Source organism: Babylonia areolata, chromosome 21, assembly GCF_041734735.1.
Source record: "Babylonia areolata isolate BAREFJ2019XMU chromosome 21, ASM4173473v1, whole genome shotgun sequence".
Taxonomy (NCBI): domain Eukaryota; kingdom Metazoa; phylum Mollusca; class Gastropoda; order Neogastropoda; family Buccinidae; genus Babylonia; species Babylonia areolata.
Genome location: NC_134896.1, coordinates 13,952,160 through 13,965,069, shown reverse-complemented (window position 1 = coordinate 13,965,069; position 12,910 = coordinate 13,952,160). Strand labels below are relative to the sequence as shown.

General features: G+C 41.6%; 2 protein-coding genes across 2 annotated transcripts; one reads left to right on the top strand and one right to left on the bottom strand.

Annotated features, from left to right (window-relative positions):
- Positions 1–44: 44 nt before the first annotated feature.
- Positions 45–8,519, top strand: LOC143296353 (NADP-dependent oxidoreductase domain-containing protein 1-like). The gene is made up of 5 exons (XM_076608231.1): positions 45–247; positions 716–915; positions 2,353–2,694; positions 3,366–3,564; positions 6,973–8,519. The coding sequence occupies exons 1-5, from the start codon at positions 48–50 to the stop codon at positions 7,130–7,132; spliced, it is 1,101 nt and encodes a 366-aa protein (XP_076464346.1). The 5' UTR covers positions 45–47; the 3' UTR covers positions 7,133–8,519.
- Positions 8,520–8,697: 178 nt separating this feature from the next.
- Positions 8,698–12,680, bottom strand: LOC143296352 (uncharacterized). Its single transcript, XM_076608230.1, has 2 exons — positions 12,433–12,680; positions 8,698–11,826 (listed from the first exon to the last, which is right to left on the bottom strand). The coding sequence occupies exons 1-2, from the start codon at positions 12,614–12,616 to the stop codon at positions 10,823–10,825; spliced, it is 1,188 nt and encodes a 395-aa protein (XP_076464345.1). The 5' UTR covers positions 12,617–12,680; the 3' UTR covers positions 8,698–10,822.
- Between the last annotated feature and the right edge of the window lie 230 nt (positions 12,681–12,910).

Genomic DNA, 12,910 nt, shown 5'->3' with positions numbered 1-12,910 from the left:
GAAACGGATGGTGATTATTACGCATGCGGTCTGCACATGGAAACAAAATGGCGCTCATGACGCGATTGCAGAAATCGCCGCAAGACAATGCGAACGATATCACTAAAAACTTGTTTTCTTTGCAGTTTGAAAGTGCGCTCACTGAAGAAGAAAGAGAACTTTTACATCTTAGAGCTAGATCGCATGCAATATCTGTTTACCAATGTGCACAAGCTACTTATTTTGTGGAAATTCTCAGGGAGATCAGGTTTGTTGTAATTTTAGTTTTGTTAAGTACTAGAAGACATTGCTTTAAAAAGTGCTATTTATTTCTGTTTATTTTTCTTTCTTCTTTTCTTTAAATTTTTTTTTTCGAAGCCATATATGTCCCTTCTCGTGGGCTCAACTTGTAGATGCCACGTTCGTTGTTGGCCGGTTGTTAAGTGTGAAACGGCTGTTGTCTAAAAAAAAGCAGGATGGCAGTGTGGTTTTTCAGGAAATTACTTTAACTCTCATGTATCATCAGATTATCGACTATTAGGTGTTTGTGTGTACATGCACATGCTTTTATGTGTGCTACACATGTGCATGTGTGTGAGAATTAATTGTATTACTTTTATTAATTAACAATTTTCATTTTTATTTCATCATTTTGTGATTTGTTTGCTTAGAAATGAAATAATATGCTACACATGTACTAGTTTTGTTGTCCCATCATCAATTCTTTCTCCTCCAGACTGCTAAAAAGTCAGCTCAAGAACCCAAACCTGAAGCGAACAACAAGGATTCTCCAAGATGACAAATCTAAAGATGCCTTGGTGGTTGGAATACTTGGATGTGGTCGTCTGGGCAGTCAGATAGCACATTGCCTTCTAACCTACGGAAAACTTAATCCTAGTGAACTCCATATCTCTACACGCCGGCCAGAAACTCTTGGTTTGTGTTGGGACTCTGTGTGTGTCGTGTGTGTGTGTGTGTGTGTGTGTGTGTGTGTGTGTGAATCTATCATGTAAACTGTATATCTCAACATGCAGGTCAGAAACTCAGAGAATGTGTGTGTGTGTGTGTGTGTGTGTGTGTGTGTGTGTGTGTGAATCTATCATGTAAACTGTATATCTCAACATGCAGGTCAGAAACTCAGAGAATGTGTGTGTGTGTGTTTGTGTGTGTGTGTGTGTGAGTTGTGTCTGTGTGTGCATGCACATGTGTGCGTGTATGCCTCTGTGTGTGTGTGTGTGTGTTGTGTGTGTGTGTGTGTGTGTGTGTGTGTGAGACTCTATTTAAGAAACTTCAAAATTGTGTAATATTTGGAAGGACAAGAATTATTTTTTCATTGTAGTTTGTAGTTGTACACTAGCATTTTCAAATGAACTATTGATCTTTTTTCTTCACTCTGTATTTGTTTGAAATGTACAATTTATAAAAGCTAATGAGTAATTATTAAGTATGTCACAAAAAAATAACAAGTATATGAATTATCCCCTAACAAATCTTGTTTTGTAATTTGAAAAATCTAACAAAATTGATTATAAAGGCAAGACATCTAAAACTATTTTTTCTTTCTTTCTTTACATCTTAAGAAATACAAGACTTGAATTCTGATGCCTATGCAAAGCACATTGAATTTTGTGACAATAGTAGTACACCTGCTTGCATACTAAATTGCTTATTTCCTTTTGTTTTCATGATAATAACAAAATATATTTTTAGATGTACGAATGTAGAGACAGATATATATATATATATATATATATATATATATATGTTTCTGGTACACATATATCAGTAGCATTGGTCCATTTCATATGGAGCACTGTAGAGTAAAAATGAAGAATCTTTTTCTTTTTTTCCCCTCTCTCTTTGTTATTTCTCTTCCTCTCTTCTTCCCTTATTTATTTATATTTATCTATTTATCTTTTTTCATATATAAATATGTCCTTCTTCATATCTATATACACATGAGCTTCTAATATATAGATCTACAAAGGACATATAGTTAGCGTTCTACTACGGTAATACATACAATTTTGAATACAGTTGATATATTCATGATGCATATTTACTTGTTATGTAAATGTCTTCTGTATTCATGTGAAAATGTAAACGCATAAAATGAATAAAAAATGGTATGAAAAAAAAGAAGTATATAAATTATCAAAGTATGTTTTGATAAGGGGATAAACCCAACTAAAATGGGGTTCTGTGAATCATGTACTGCAACCACTTAAAAAACAAAGGAAACAAATCAAAACAAAACAACAATAACAACGAATAAACAAACAGAAAGACCAACTGAAACAAAGCAGACAAAAATGAAGAACACAATACATCAGTTATTAGTGATATTTACCAGATTCACAATTTCTTTTTCAGAATATTTGCAGCAGAGGGGAGTGGACTGCTACTATGACAACATGCGCCTGGTCACTTCTGTCCATGTGGTGTTCATGGGCATTCTGCCGTCCCAGTTTGCAGGTGTAGCTGATGAGATCAAAGATGTGTTGCCTTCAACAACCATCATTTATGTGCCAAGCAGCAGTACTCCTCTGCGACGCTTGAGACAGATGCTGGCAACATCCAACATTGTGCAGCCAGAGTACACATGGACTGCTGAGAGCCAGAACAAAGCCTGGAACCACAGCGTCAATGTCAACATGGCCTTGGAGAACAAAGATGTGGTGGAGAAAACCTGTCCCATTTGTGATGACACTTCAGGTAGTGGGGAACCATTGTTGGAAGTTAGTGGAGAAGAGCAGGGTGGTAATGCGTGAATGATTTGTGTGTGAGTGTGTGTAAGGGAGAGGGAAAGCATGTGAGAGTGGGGCAAGGGATGGGTTGGGATGGGGGGTTATAAGCAAGCATGCATGGCAAAAAGGAGAGAAAAATATTTGAGCGAGTTGCAGGTTAATGTTGTATGCATGTTTTTGTGCCAGTTTTTGGGGCAGTCCAATCCAAATCCATTTTTGATTAAGCTGCTATGGGGTAACTCACAAAAGCAGGCCACACACCATTTCTAAGTCAGTTCACCAGTATTATGTATGTCCTGATAGAAAATACACAAGGCATAACCCACAAAGTTTTCTAATGTTATCAGTAAGCTATGAGTTAGTGGAATTGCATTCAGTTGTCAGTAAATTCTTGCAGCAACATGCAAAATGAAAATGTTCAAAGATTGGTCTTCCCTTTTTGGTCAGTCACTGATCTATTGATTACCCATATTTTTTTCATTCCAAAGATATATAAACATGTAAAATTCACAAAGTTCTTATATAATATACTCTCATCAGCTCACAATCTTCTTTCAAGAACACAGAAAAAGTTGTCTAATTTTAAAAAGTTTTTTGGGGCATTTTCACATCCTCATTCAAATCTCTCTCTTGTTCCAGATCAAGTAATCATGGTAAACCCCAAGCTGGCAGAAGTGTTTCTGTTTGCGTCGGTCAACATGTGTTCTGATCTGGGTCTGACATGTGAAGAGTCCTTGCGGGCTCTGCACCTCAGCATGTTTGGAGAGAGCGAACGACAGCCCCTGAAAGACCATTTGACCATGGCTGACTTTGGAGCGGGGGAGGGAGGAAAGGAAATGTGAGTGGTCGCTGTTCACCATTCTGTGCATGTTTTGGTGTGTTTTTAAGCTGCTCCTTTGTTGGTGGATTTGTCGGGGTTTTTTTTTTTAAGTGGAGGTTGCATGTGTGTATATGAGTTCAATCATAAAGTTGGTCACTCAGTGCAGAAGAGGAGATAGATGGGGAAGGGGAAGGGATTGGAGGGGAGAGAAAAGGAGGCAGAAACAGCATGTATGAGCACCTGATAACGGAATGAAGGATGAGGAGTGTTCTGAAATAAGGAAGGAGTGGAGGGAAAGAAAGGAGGGGAGACAGGTTCAGAACCATGGAAAAGGAAGAAAAGACATAGACAATTGTGGACAGTCTGTGGCAGTGAGTCCTACAGCAAGCTCCACCCATCCAGCCTTCAAATTTAGAAATGAGCGTCATGAAAGCTTGTACCTGTTTATCTTTTTTTCTTTTTTACTTATGTTTCCTTTGTGTGTGCGGGTGTGGGTGTGTGCGTGCGTGTGTGCGTGCGTGCGCGTGCGCGCAGCTAATAGCTTCAGCATTTGTAGAAACTTTCTTCTGATCATTAAGTTGCCAGAGTCATATGGCCAGACTTCTAGACCTTTGCTCCCAACTGGGCTTCCTCATGAACCAGGAGAAATGCGATCTGTCCCCAAGTCAGTCCTTCGACTTCTTAGGGATGAGATTTGACACGCGGTCCATGATAGTCTCTCCGACGCGAGATCGCTGGGACCGTCTGGCAGGCCTCCTCAGCCACTTGCGCCATTCCTCTCAAGCAACAGCACGGACACTTTCTTCCCTCCTGGGCATGATGGAGTCCATGGCATCTCTCATTCCCCTGGGCAGGGTTCTCAAGCGCCCTCTTCAGAGGGCACTGAGGTTACGGTGGTCCCAGAGCACTCAGCCATGGGATACCCTGATATGTCTGGGCGAGTGGTTCCTCGAGGTGACATCAGAGTGGTTAACCACCCCTCTTTGGACACAGGGGGTGCCCATAACCCCACCTACTCTTCAGGTGGCACTCTTCACAGACGCCTCCTCTCTGGGCTGGGGAGCCCACATGCACTCACTCCATGCAGCAGGGACTTGGTCCCTGGAGGAGCGCCTATGCCACATCAGTGTTCTGGAACTGGAGGCAGTTCGCAGGGCTCTCCTGCACTTCATGGGGGAGGCCACTGGCAAGACTATCCGCTTGTTCCCGGACAATAGGATGGTCGCATGTTGCGTGAACAAAGGGGGGGGAGCGCACTTGGCAGACCTCTCCCTGCGGACCGAGGCTCTCCTCCGTTGGTGCTACAGCAAGGTCATTGTACTTTCAGCGAGACACATAGCAGGAAAAGCCAACATCTTGGCAGATGCTCTCTGTGTTGATGACACTCTTGGACCTGCTGAAAGCATCTGCCAAGAGTGGACCCTGGACAAGGACACCCTTCAGGGGGTGTGGGAACGGTGGTTTCGGCCGATGGTGGACCTTTTTGCCACAAAGTTCTACAAGAGACTTCCCACTTACGTCTCTCCAGTCGCCGACCCAGAAGAGTGGACAGTGGATGCTCTCTCTCTAGACTGGAGCAGTCTGATTGCCTACGCGTTTCCTCCCTTTCCAATTCTGTCCAAGGTGATTCGGAAAGCCAGATTGGAACGCCCGCAGCTGATCCTCATCCTGGCCGAAATGGCCAGCCCAGCCCTGGTTTCCGGTCCTTCAGTCCCAGACACATGTTCCACCCCTGGAACTTGAAACCAAACCTCATCTGCTGAGGCAGCCTTGTTCGGGCATTCCTCATTCCAATCCTCAACTGCTCCACCTGCATGCGTGGCTGCTGTGTGGTCGGAACTGTCAGCATCACCACTGAAGTCTTCGACCCCTCGGTCGGCCTCTGTGTCGGCTGCGCTGACCCAGGGGGGTGCCTCCTCTGACCTCCTCTCCATAGTCACCAAAGCAAGGAGGGAGGGAACGGAGACTTTGTATGACTTTCGCTGGAAGAAATGGTTGCGGTGGTGTACAGCTCAGGACATTCCCCCTACTAACCCTACGAGCATGCAGCTGGCCAACTTTCTGGCTCACTGCTCCTCGGTTCTCAACCTGTCTGCTAGTTCTGTGTGAGGGTACAGGTCTGCCATCTGTACCACAATCAAACAGCTAGGTGGTCCTGCCTTTGAAACGGATTTCCTGCTCAGAGAGGTGGCTAGGGGCGCCTCTCTGAAGGAAGCTAGAAACCCCAGAAGAGTGCCTCTCTGGGACTTGTTCCTGGTGCTGGATTTCATTCGAAAACAGCCCTTCAAGACAATGGGGACTATTCCTTTCAACTTGCTCACCCTCAAGACCACTTTCCTTCTGTTGCTGGCCACAGGCTGTCGTAGAAGCGAGATTCATGGTCTTAGTGGAATGCCACAAGATCTGGCCTTCCACAGAGATGGTTCCATCACTCTTCGTTTCCTTCCAGAGTTTCTGGCTAAGAACCAAGACCCCGAGGTCCCTTCCCCCTCTCTGAGGGTCAGACCTTTGTCTGATATTCTTGCCCAAGATGATGAGGATAGGCATCTCTGCCCTGTTCGGTGTCTCAAATACTATTGGGATAGGTCTTGCCACAGGCGTTCTTCTCAGAGGCGTCTTCTTATCTCCCTCAATGAGAATTACAAGAAAGACATCGCTGCAGGCACCATTTCCCGCTGGGTTTCCCAAGTCATTCATAGAGCCTACTCTCATGCTTACAGGGATATCAATTGTCTTAATCCCAGAGCACACAAAGTGCAGGCTACATCAGCTGCTTTCCAGCACTCAGTGCCACTGCAGCATGTCTTGGAGGCAGCCTTCTGGCGGTCTGAGAATCCCTTCATCAACTTCTACCTCAGGGATTTCCGTATGACCAGGGCTGACGGTTCCAAGGGGATTTCCTTTGTCGCGGCTAACACTGCCGTCTTGGTTACAAGGGCTCCCCATACAAACCAGTAGGTGTTGCCCTCCTCCATTTGCTTTAAATTCTGCATCAGTTTGACATGGTACAGTATATGACACCAAAAGGAGGAGTTTGTATTATACTCCATGTTTGGTGATACATATACTTACCATGTCAAACTCGAATGCCCGCCCGTCCGTCCCCGCGTCTCCGCCGTGGTTCTCATGGGACATTTTTTTCCATGGCCACGTAATGATTCAGCGCTTATAGCTTTTAGAGGCGTTTGATTGGCTAAGAGTGGACTGGGAAAGACGGCTCGTCTTTTCACTGTTAGCCGCACGAAATTTGGCCAAGCAGAGCAAACCGATAGGCCTAGTTTGCATCAGTTTGACATGGTAAGTATATGTATCACCAAACATGGAGTATAATACAAACTCTTCCTTTTTGTGTCAGAGTTTCATTGTTAGATATATATATATCTCCATAAATGATTCACACATTAACAAGGTTTTTTTTTTCATCAGGAATTTTCCACAGTTTGACCTGGTGCAAGTGAGTGAAAGTGAGTCTCACATCACCCAGAAACTGTCAACCAGCACAGACCTGAGACAGGCCTTCATCAAGCGCTACTGGCAGGTGTTTGAAGAATACCTCCACATTCGAGCCTATGGACAACTGACGTGAACTTCCAGAAATCATGCTGCCATACTTTGTTGCTGTTGTTCTTCTCAGTGACTTGTCATGTTTGATTTCTCAGTCTTGATGATTGATATTAACCTTAAACTATTGTTGAAAACTTCTGTGAGTACTGTGGAAAACTGCTGTGAATTTTCTTTTTTATCATTTTACGGATGACTGATAAAAACTGCGTTTGTATATTATGTGAACTTTGTCACACTATTTTGTCACACCAAAAGAACTTTATTTATCAAACAAGCAATAATTGTAGTACAACAACCATTGAACTGCAAGCAAAGAAAGCAGACATGCACAAAATATCAGTTAACAATCAGTTATCAAAAAGATAATCAGTAAAGAACATCATTTAAAGTGATAATCACAAGTACATTTCATTGTGGGAGCAGTCACTGTCAAAGAAAAAATCCAACATGCCCTTATCCCCATTACCATCTGCATCATCTATAACCTCCACTGCTGCCTCAGTTTGCCACCTATCACAATCTGATGTACACATAGTCTTTTGCACATCCCCTCTCTCCTCCAATCTAACAGCCATAGATTCTGACAAGAGGGTAGAAGTGCTGTGTACTTAATTAAGGCAAAGGTTCGGCTGTTTCTTTCTTGGATGAATCATACCAAAGCCATCTTCAGCAAAGGTGATAAATGTGTTGATAATACTCCGGAAACAACATTCAGCTTTACTCTGTAAAAATACTTTTGGCAGCTTTCATATAAAAATATAATTTATATCCCAGAGACATACCCACTAGGTCATTACCTAATGAGTGGATCAGTTTGAGTGCTGCATGCAACAAAATGATGATGAGAGACTTGTGCTGTAAAATGGAAAAAGAAAGCATCCAAAAGCTTTAGAGCCAGATCCTCTCAGCATATATTGATTACTCATATTGAATATTGAGTGTTGTTTCAAGCATTTTGTTAGAACATTTGAATTGTACCCAGAAATATTTCAAATGATCAGACCAGTATCATACTGTATAAAATGTTATGGCCGAAAATGAACCAAACTTAAAGCTGTGATAACCAAACAAGGTTTGCATTTGCTGTAGTTGCATATTATATCAAATTTATGTTTGTGGTTTGATAGTGAATGGGATTTCATGTGTGTGTGTGTGTGTGTGTGTGTGTGTGTGTGTGTGTGAAGATGACAAACTGTTTTTTTAATTTTTAAAAATTTTTTAAATAAGATTAATGCTTTATAAAAAACAACAACAACAGGAGTGTTATGAATCCCATCCACAGTGATATAAAGGTTGTATATCCTGCATGTAAATTATCAGTTTACTATATATATTTATGAATGACGTTTGAAACCAGTCTAGTTATCAGTCGGACAAAAACTGGCCAATATTTGGAACTGCTGAAAAATAAAGTGATCCTTTGTAAATGTCCCTTGTCTGTCCTTTATGTTTGGTTGCAGTCATTTTCTTGCCTGTACTGTTTCAATATACACAGCACAGATTATTGTTGTCATGGGGGGATCTTAGCAGGTGGTGTCCTATGTATGTTAAAACAGGCACAACTGAACACGACAGAAGTGACTCGGCAGCAGTGCAGGGTCTTTCTGATGTTTGGTTTCCTGGCAACCTATCATCGATTGTTCCCTGTGGACTGCCAACGCTGGGACATGACAGACAAACCCGAGTGTGGCTGTGTGTGTGGGACACACAGTGAAACAGTGCAGATGGGGCAGCAATAAAAACAAAACAAACAAAAAAAACATGCACAAGAAAGTACCAATTCAACCTCTTGCTTTGCTAATAACAGTAATTTGCTTTTTAACAGGCCCGGACAAGGTGAGAATACCCTCTGAAATAATATCTTCTCAAATACAGACTCGAGATGTGTGTTAACATGGAATTATTGAATAAAAACTCATCACAAACATAGAAATGTTGGGGAAATAAAACTGTCCATATAAGAAAAACTGCCAGAAGATTTATTCTTCTTTCTTTGGAATAAGTGTTATGGTAATTGAAAAAGAAAGCTGATTATTGTTTTAATAATGCTGTGTCCATCCAGCTGTGGTTTGAGACTGGGCAAGGTCTTTTTCTTCCTTTGTTGATGTCCTGGTGTCAACCAGTGAGTGTACTGGTTGCTTACTGATTTAATGTCTATTCACTAAAGTGTTTGTGTGAGTGTGCATGTGCGAGTCTCACATTTTTTTTAGACACTGATATCTGAACTTACATCTTTGACTAAGGAGAAATCGTGCCAAGAAAATCATACAGACATGGAGCTCTTCACACAGAAATGTGAATGCAACAACCTGTTGACAATGCGTAGAAGCACATCACATTTTCACACAAGGCAGAAGGCTTGGTCTTGTCTAATGTGCAATGTTCAAATATGCAGCAACGATTGCTGCCAGGAGGAGTTTCTGCAAGGATGACAGTTTATTCTGCTTGATCAGAGCTGAGAATATCCCATGAACAAAACTACAAAAACATTGACCATGTCAAATCATAATCCTATGAAACATAAAAGGGAAAAATGCAGGAAAAGAAAATTAATTAATTACAGCTACAATTTGTCACATATACCCTAACAAATATGGTATTGACAATTCCATTCAGATTCTTGCCAGATAATTGAAAAGAATAAAACACCAAAGCATGAGCTGGTTATAAAATGATTAAAAAAATAAAAAAATAAAATAAAATTTCCCTGCACAATTTCCTAATTTTACTGTAGACTTATAACAGAAACATTCCCCCATCCCCTCCCATTGCCTTGCACCTCCTGAGCTGTCTTCTCAGGAACTCTCCTATGGCAACTGGAACTGTTTATGTTTTACATACCTAAGGACAAGATTTTTAGACTTGTCCACATGTGTTATTTTAAAACCTGGAAAAACAACAACACCCACAGCAACTAACACTTCTAAACCAACACTGTAGAACAACAAACACAACAGTGCTTTCTAAGGAAACTGACTACAAAGTGATTGGACAAAAACAGCTCCAGACAGACTAAGAAAAAAAGCAAACAAAACAAGCTCAGAGGCATAAAGAAATGATGGGGTTCTCAAAACCAAGGCCAGTGCATACAAAAAAAAAAAAAAAAAAGGATAGAGAGAGAGGGGAAAAAAAAGAAGGAAAAAAAATCATAAATCATCAGTAGCTTTCAAATAATCAAAAGATCAATACAAGTGCTCTGAGTGTGGAGGAAAATGCAGTCGGTCATAATGCAATTTATGGCAAACATTAAAATGAAACAAATCTAGAGTGGAGGTCCGGACAAATTTAAAAAAAAGTAAAAATGATAAATTGGGTGGTGATGAGAAACAAGTGCAGGCCTCCATTACACTTAAAAAGTCTCTGGCAAAGAAGTCAGTCATTTGTTTTGCCCTTTTGTGTTCACAACCAATTCAGAATTAAGAACAAAGTAACAAATAGCATTTAACCAGTCCTTGTGTGTCTGTATATGCCTGTATGCAAGCATGTGTGTGTTATGAGTACATTTAATTTGTCAGCTGCTCAAACTGAATAGTACAAAAAATGTAATTCTTTTTGTGACACTACAAATGAACACATTTAATGTAAGTCCATGTACCTTGCTCGGATGTTGTTACATCCAACAAGTAAATAAGAAACGTCAAATGAATATTCCTTGATATTCCCTTGGGCGAAGGGGGTATCACAGAAACCACAGAAACAGGAACATCTTGTATTAAATATAAAGGCTGACGTCATCTGTGGAAGCTGGTTCATCAAAGGACAGCACATCTTTCAGCTGAATGACATCGACCACCTTTTGAGGAACCTTGACATTAGAAAGATATGCTGACAAGCGAGGACCCATGTGCTTACGAAGAGCATTCCTGCAGCAAACTACAAGACTACGTGGCTGGTTGACAAAGTCCTTGATGAAGTCAATGAAATCCATGTTGGGAGTAGGGTAGAGCTCACTCTCAATCCATTCAAGGTCTTCCCACAGGTCATAGCCTGCTAGAAGCAGCAGTCGAGCACTGTCAAAGTGACCCTCCTCCAAAGCAATAGACAGGCCAGAGCCAAAGTGGCAGGGAGGGGCACTAGGGAAGTCAAACTCCAGCAGCACTTTGATGGCTTCGCTGCACCCTCCAAGCAAGGCAAGCCACAAGGGTGTGATGTCTTCTGCAGTTGAAGACAAGATGGTTTTACTGGTGTCACTGTTTGCTTCCAAACAGCGTTTTCTGCTTCTGTCCAGTAACTGCCGCAGTAGGTCCACATTCCCATTGTAGGCAGCAATGTGTACAGGACTGACGAGAACATCACACACTGAGCAGGCACCTATGTTAGACGACCTCCAAAATGAGCCCAGTGAGGTCTGCTGGCAGTCGGCCCCAGATGACAGCAAAATGTCCGCAATGGCATGTCTCTTTAGCATCGCCGCACATAACAGCGGGGACACACACTGGCCACAGCCTTTGGAAAAGATGAACCTGTCTTCATCTCGTTGCTGATGGGCTGAACTACCAGCATCCCCTCCAGTCAAAGCCATGTCAGTGGAGACCGAGGCTCCAAACTTTGGCATGCCCTCCTCATGGATGTCGGCTCCGTGTTCAATCAGCAGCTGCACCAGAATGGGCCAGTCCAGAGTGATGGCTGTGATGAGGGCCGAACAGCCATCAGTGTCCATGTTGGAGTTAAAGTTCACACCATACTTGCCCAGCAGCTGGAAGATGCCTAAAATATCTGAAAACAACAAAATTGGGAAAATATTTCAGGCACAAACTTTGTTTTATTTACTACAGGATGCAAGGGCAACATTTCAGCACACATGGTCCTGAAGAAGGTGATTCTGTTTACTGGATACATGTGGGGAATTTACTGAAATGTGCAATTTTTGTATGTTTACAATTCATGACTTATGCAGGAATCCAGTGAAATACATAATTGTGACATGACATACATACTAAAACTGTATTACTTTTGCACATAATCTTCAAATGCAGTTTAGCCATTAATGCAGTAAATGCATCATCAGCATGGTGGATATGGCCTCAACTAAGCAACAACAGCTGCAAACAACAATGAACACTGCTTTGCAAATATCTGTAAGCATCCCCCTCCTTGTCAGAAAACCAAACAAGAAAAAATAGTGCTCCTTGATGCATTTAAAATGTAAATGATGTGTAGAACACATTCACATTTGCACAACTGCTTCAATGTAATTGTTTTTGAACATTGTTTTTTTTCTCTTCTGTACTTTTGTTTGGTGATGATGTTTGTGTAAACATGAAATCACATCTGAACTTATCAGAAAATGTTCCTCTATAAACATGATGTCACAACTCCCACCTTCTGTCATTTCACTGCCAGTGAAGGCATGGTAGAGTACATTTCTGCCATGTTTGTCACGAGCATATACGTCCTCTCCTGAACCAAGCAGATCCTTCACTTGGCTGACTTTGCATTCTGACACTGCAGTCATCAGAGTTGTCATCCCTTCATTTTCTGATGGCCTTGAGATCCGACGAGTCATGACTGGATATGTATTGTTCTGTAGTTCTCTGGCTTGGTTGGATGTATAAGCACTTTCCCTTCATGTAATACTGATCCAATACATCTGAATCAACAAGAAAAGATGCAAGCTGTCATGAAGTGAACTAAAACTCATAGAAAATGATTACCAGTATTGTTCGTACAAATGACAACACCCCTTTCTCTCACACATACACTGTCTCATGATTATCAGCTTCATAATCATGGCCAAATCTTGATTTCTGATTGTATCTATTGGGTAAAACACAATATATAAAAGAATCATTCAAATGAC

What these genes read in the sequence shown, in the direction of transcription:
- LOC143296353 (XM_076608231.1), top strand. Translation starts at nt 48, where the DNA reads ATGGCGCTCATGACGCGATTGCAGAAATCGCCGCAAGACAATGCGAAC. An exon ending in CATTTGTGATGACACTTCAG is followed by an intron (nt 2,695 to 3,365) that starts GTAGTGGGGAAC and finishes CTCTTGTTCCAG; the next exon opens with ATCAAGTAATCATGGTAAAC. An exon ending in GGGGAGGGAGGAAAGGAAAT is followed by an intron (nt 3,565 to 6,972) that starts GTGAGTGGTCGC and finishes TTTTTTCATCAG; the next exon opens with GAATTTTCCACAGTTTGACC.
- LOC143296352 (XM_076608230.1), bottom strand. Translation starts at nt 12,616, where the DNA reads ATGACTCGTCGGATCTCAAGGCCATCAGAAAATGAAGGGATGACAACT. An exon ending in TGGCAGTGAAATGACAGAAG is followed by an intron (nt 11,827 to 12,432) that starts GTGGGAGTTGTG and finishes TGTTGTTTTCAG; the next exon opens with ATATTTTAGGCATCTTCCAG.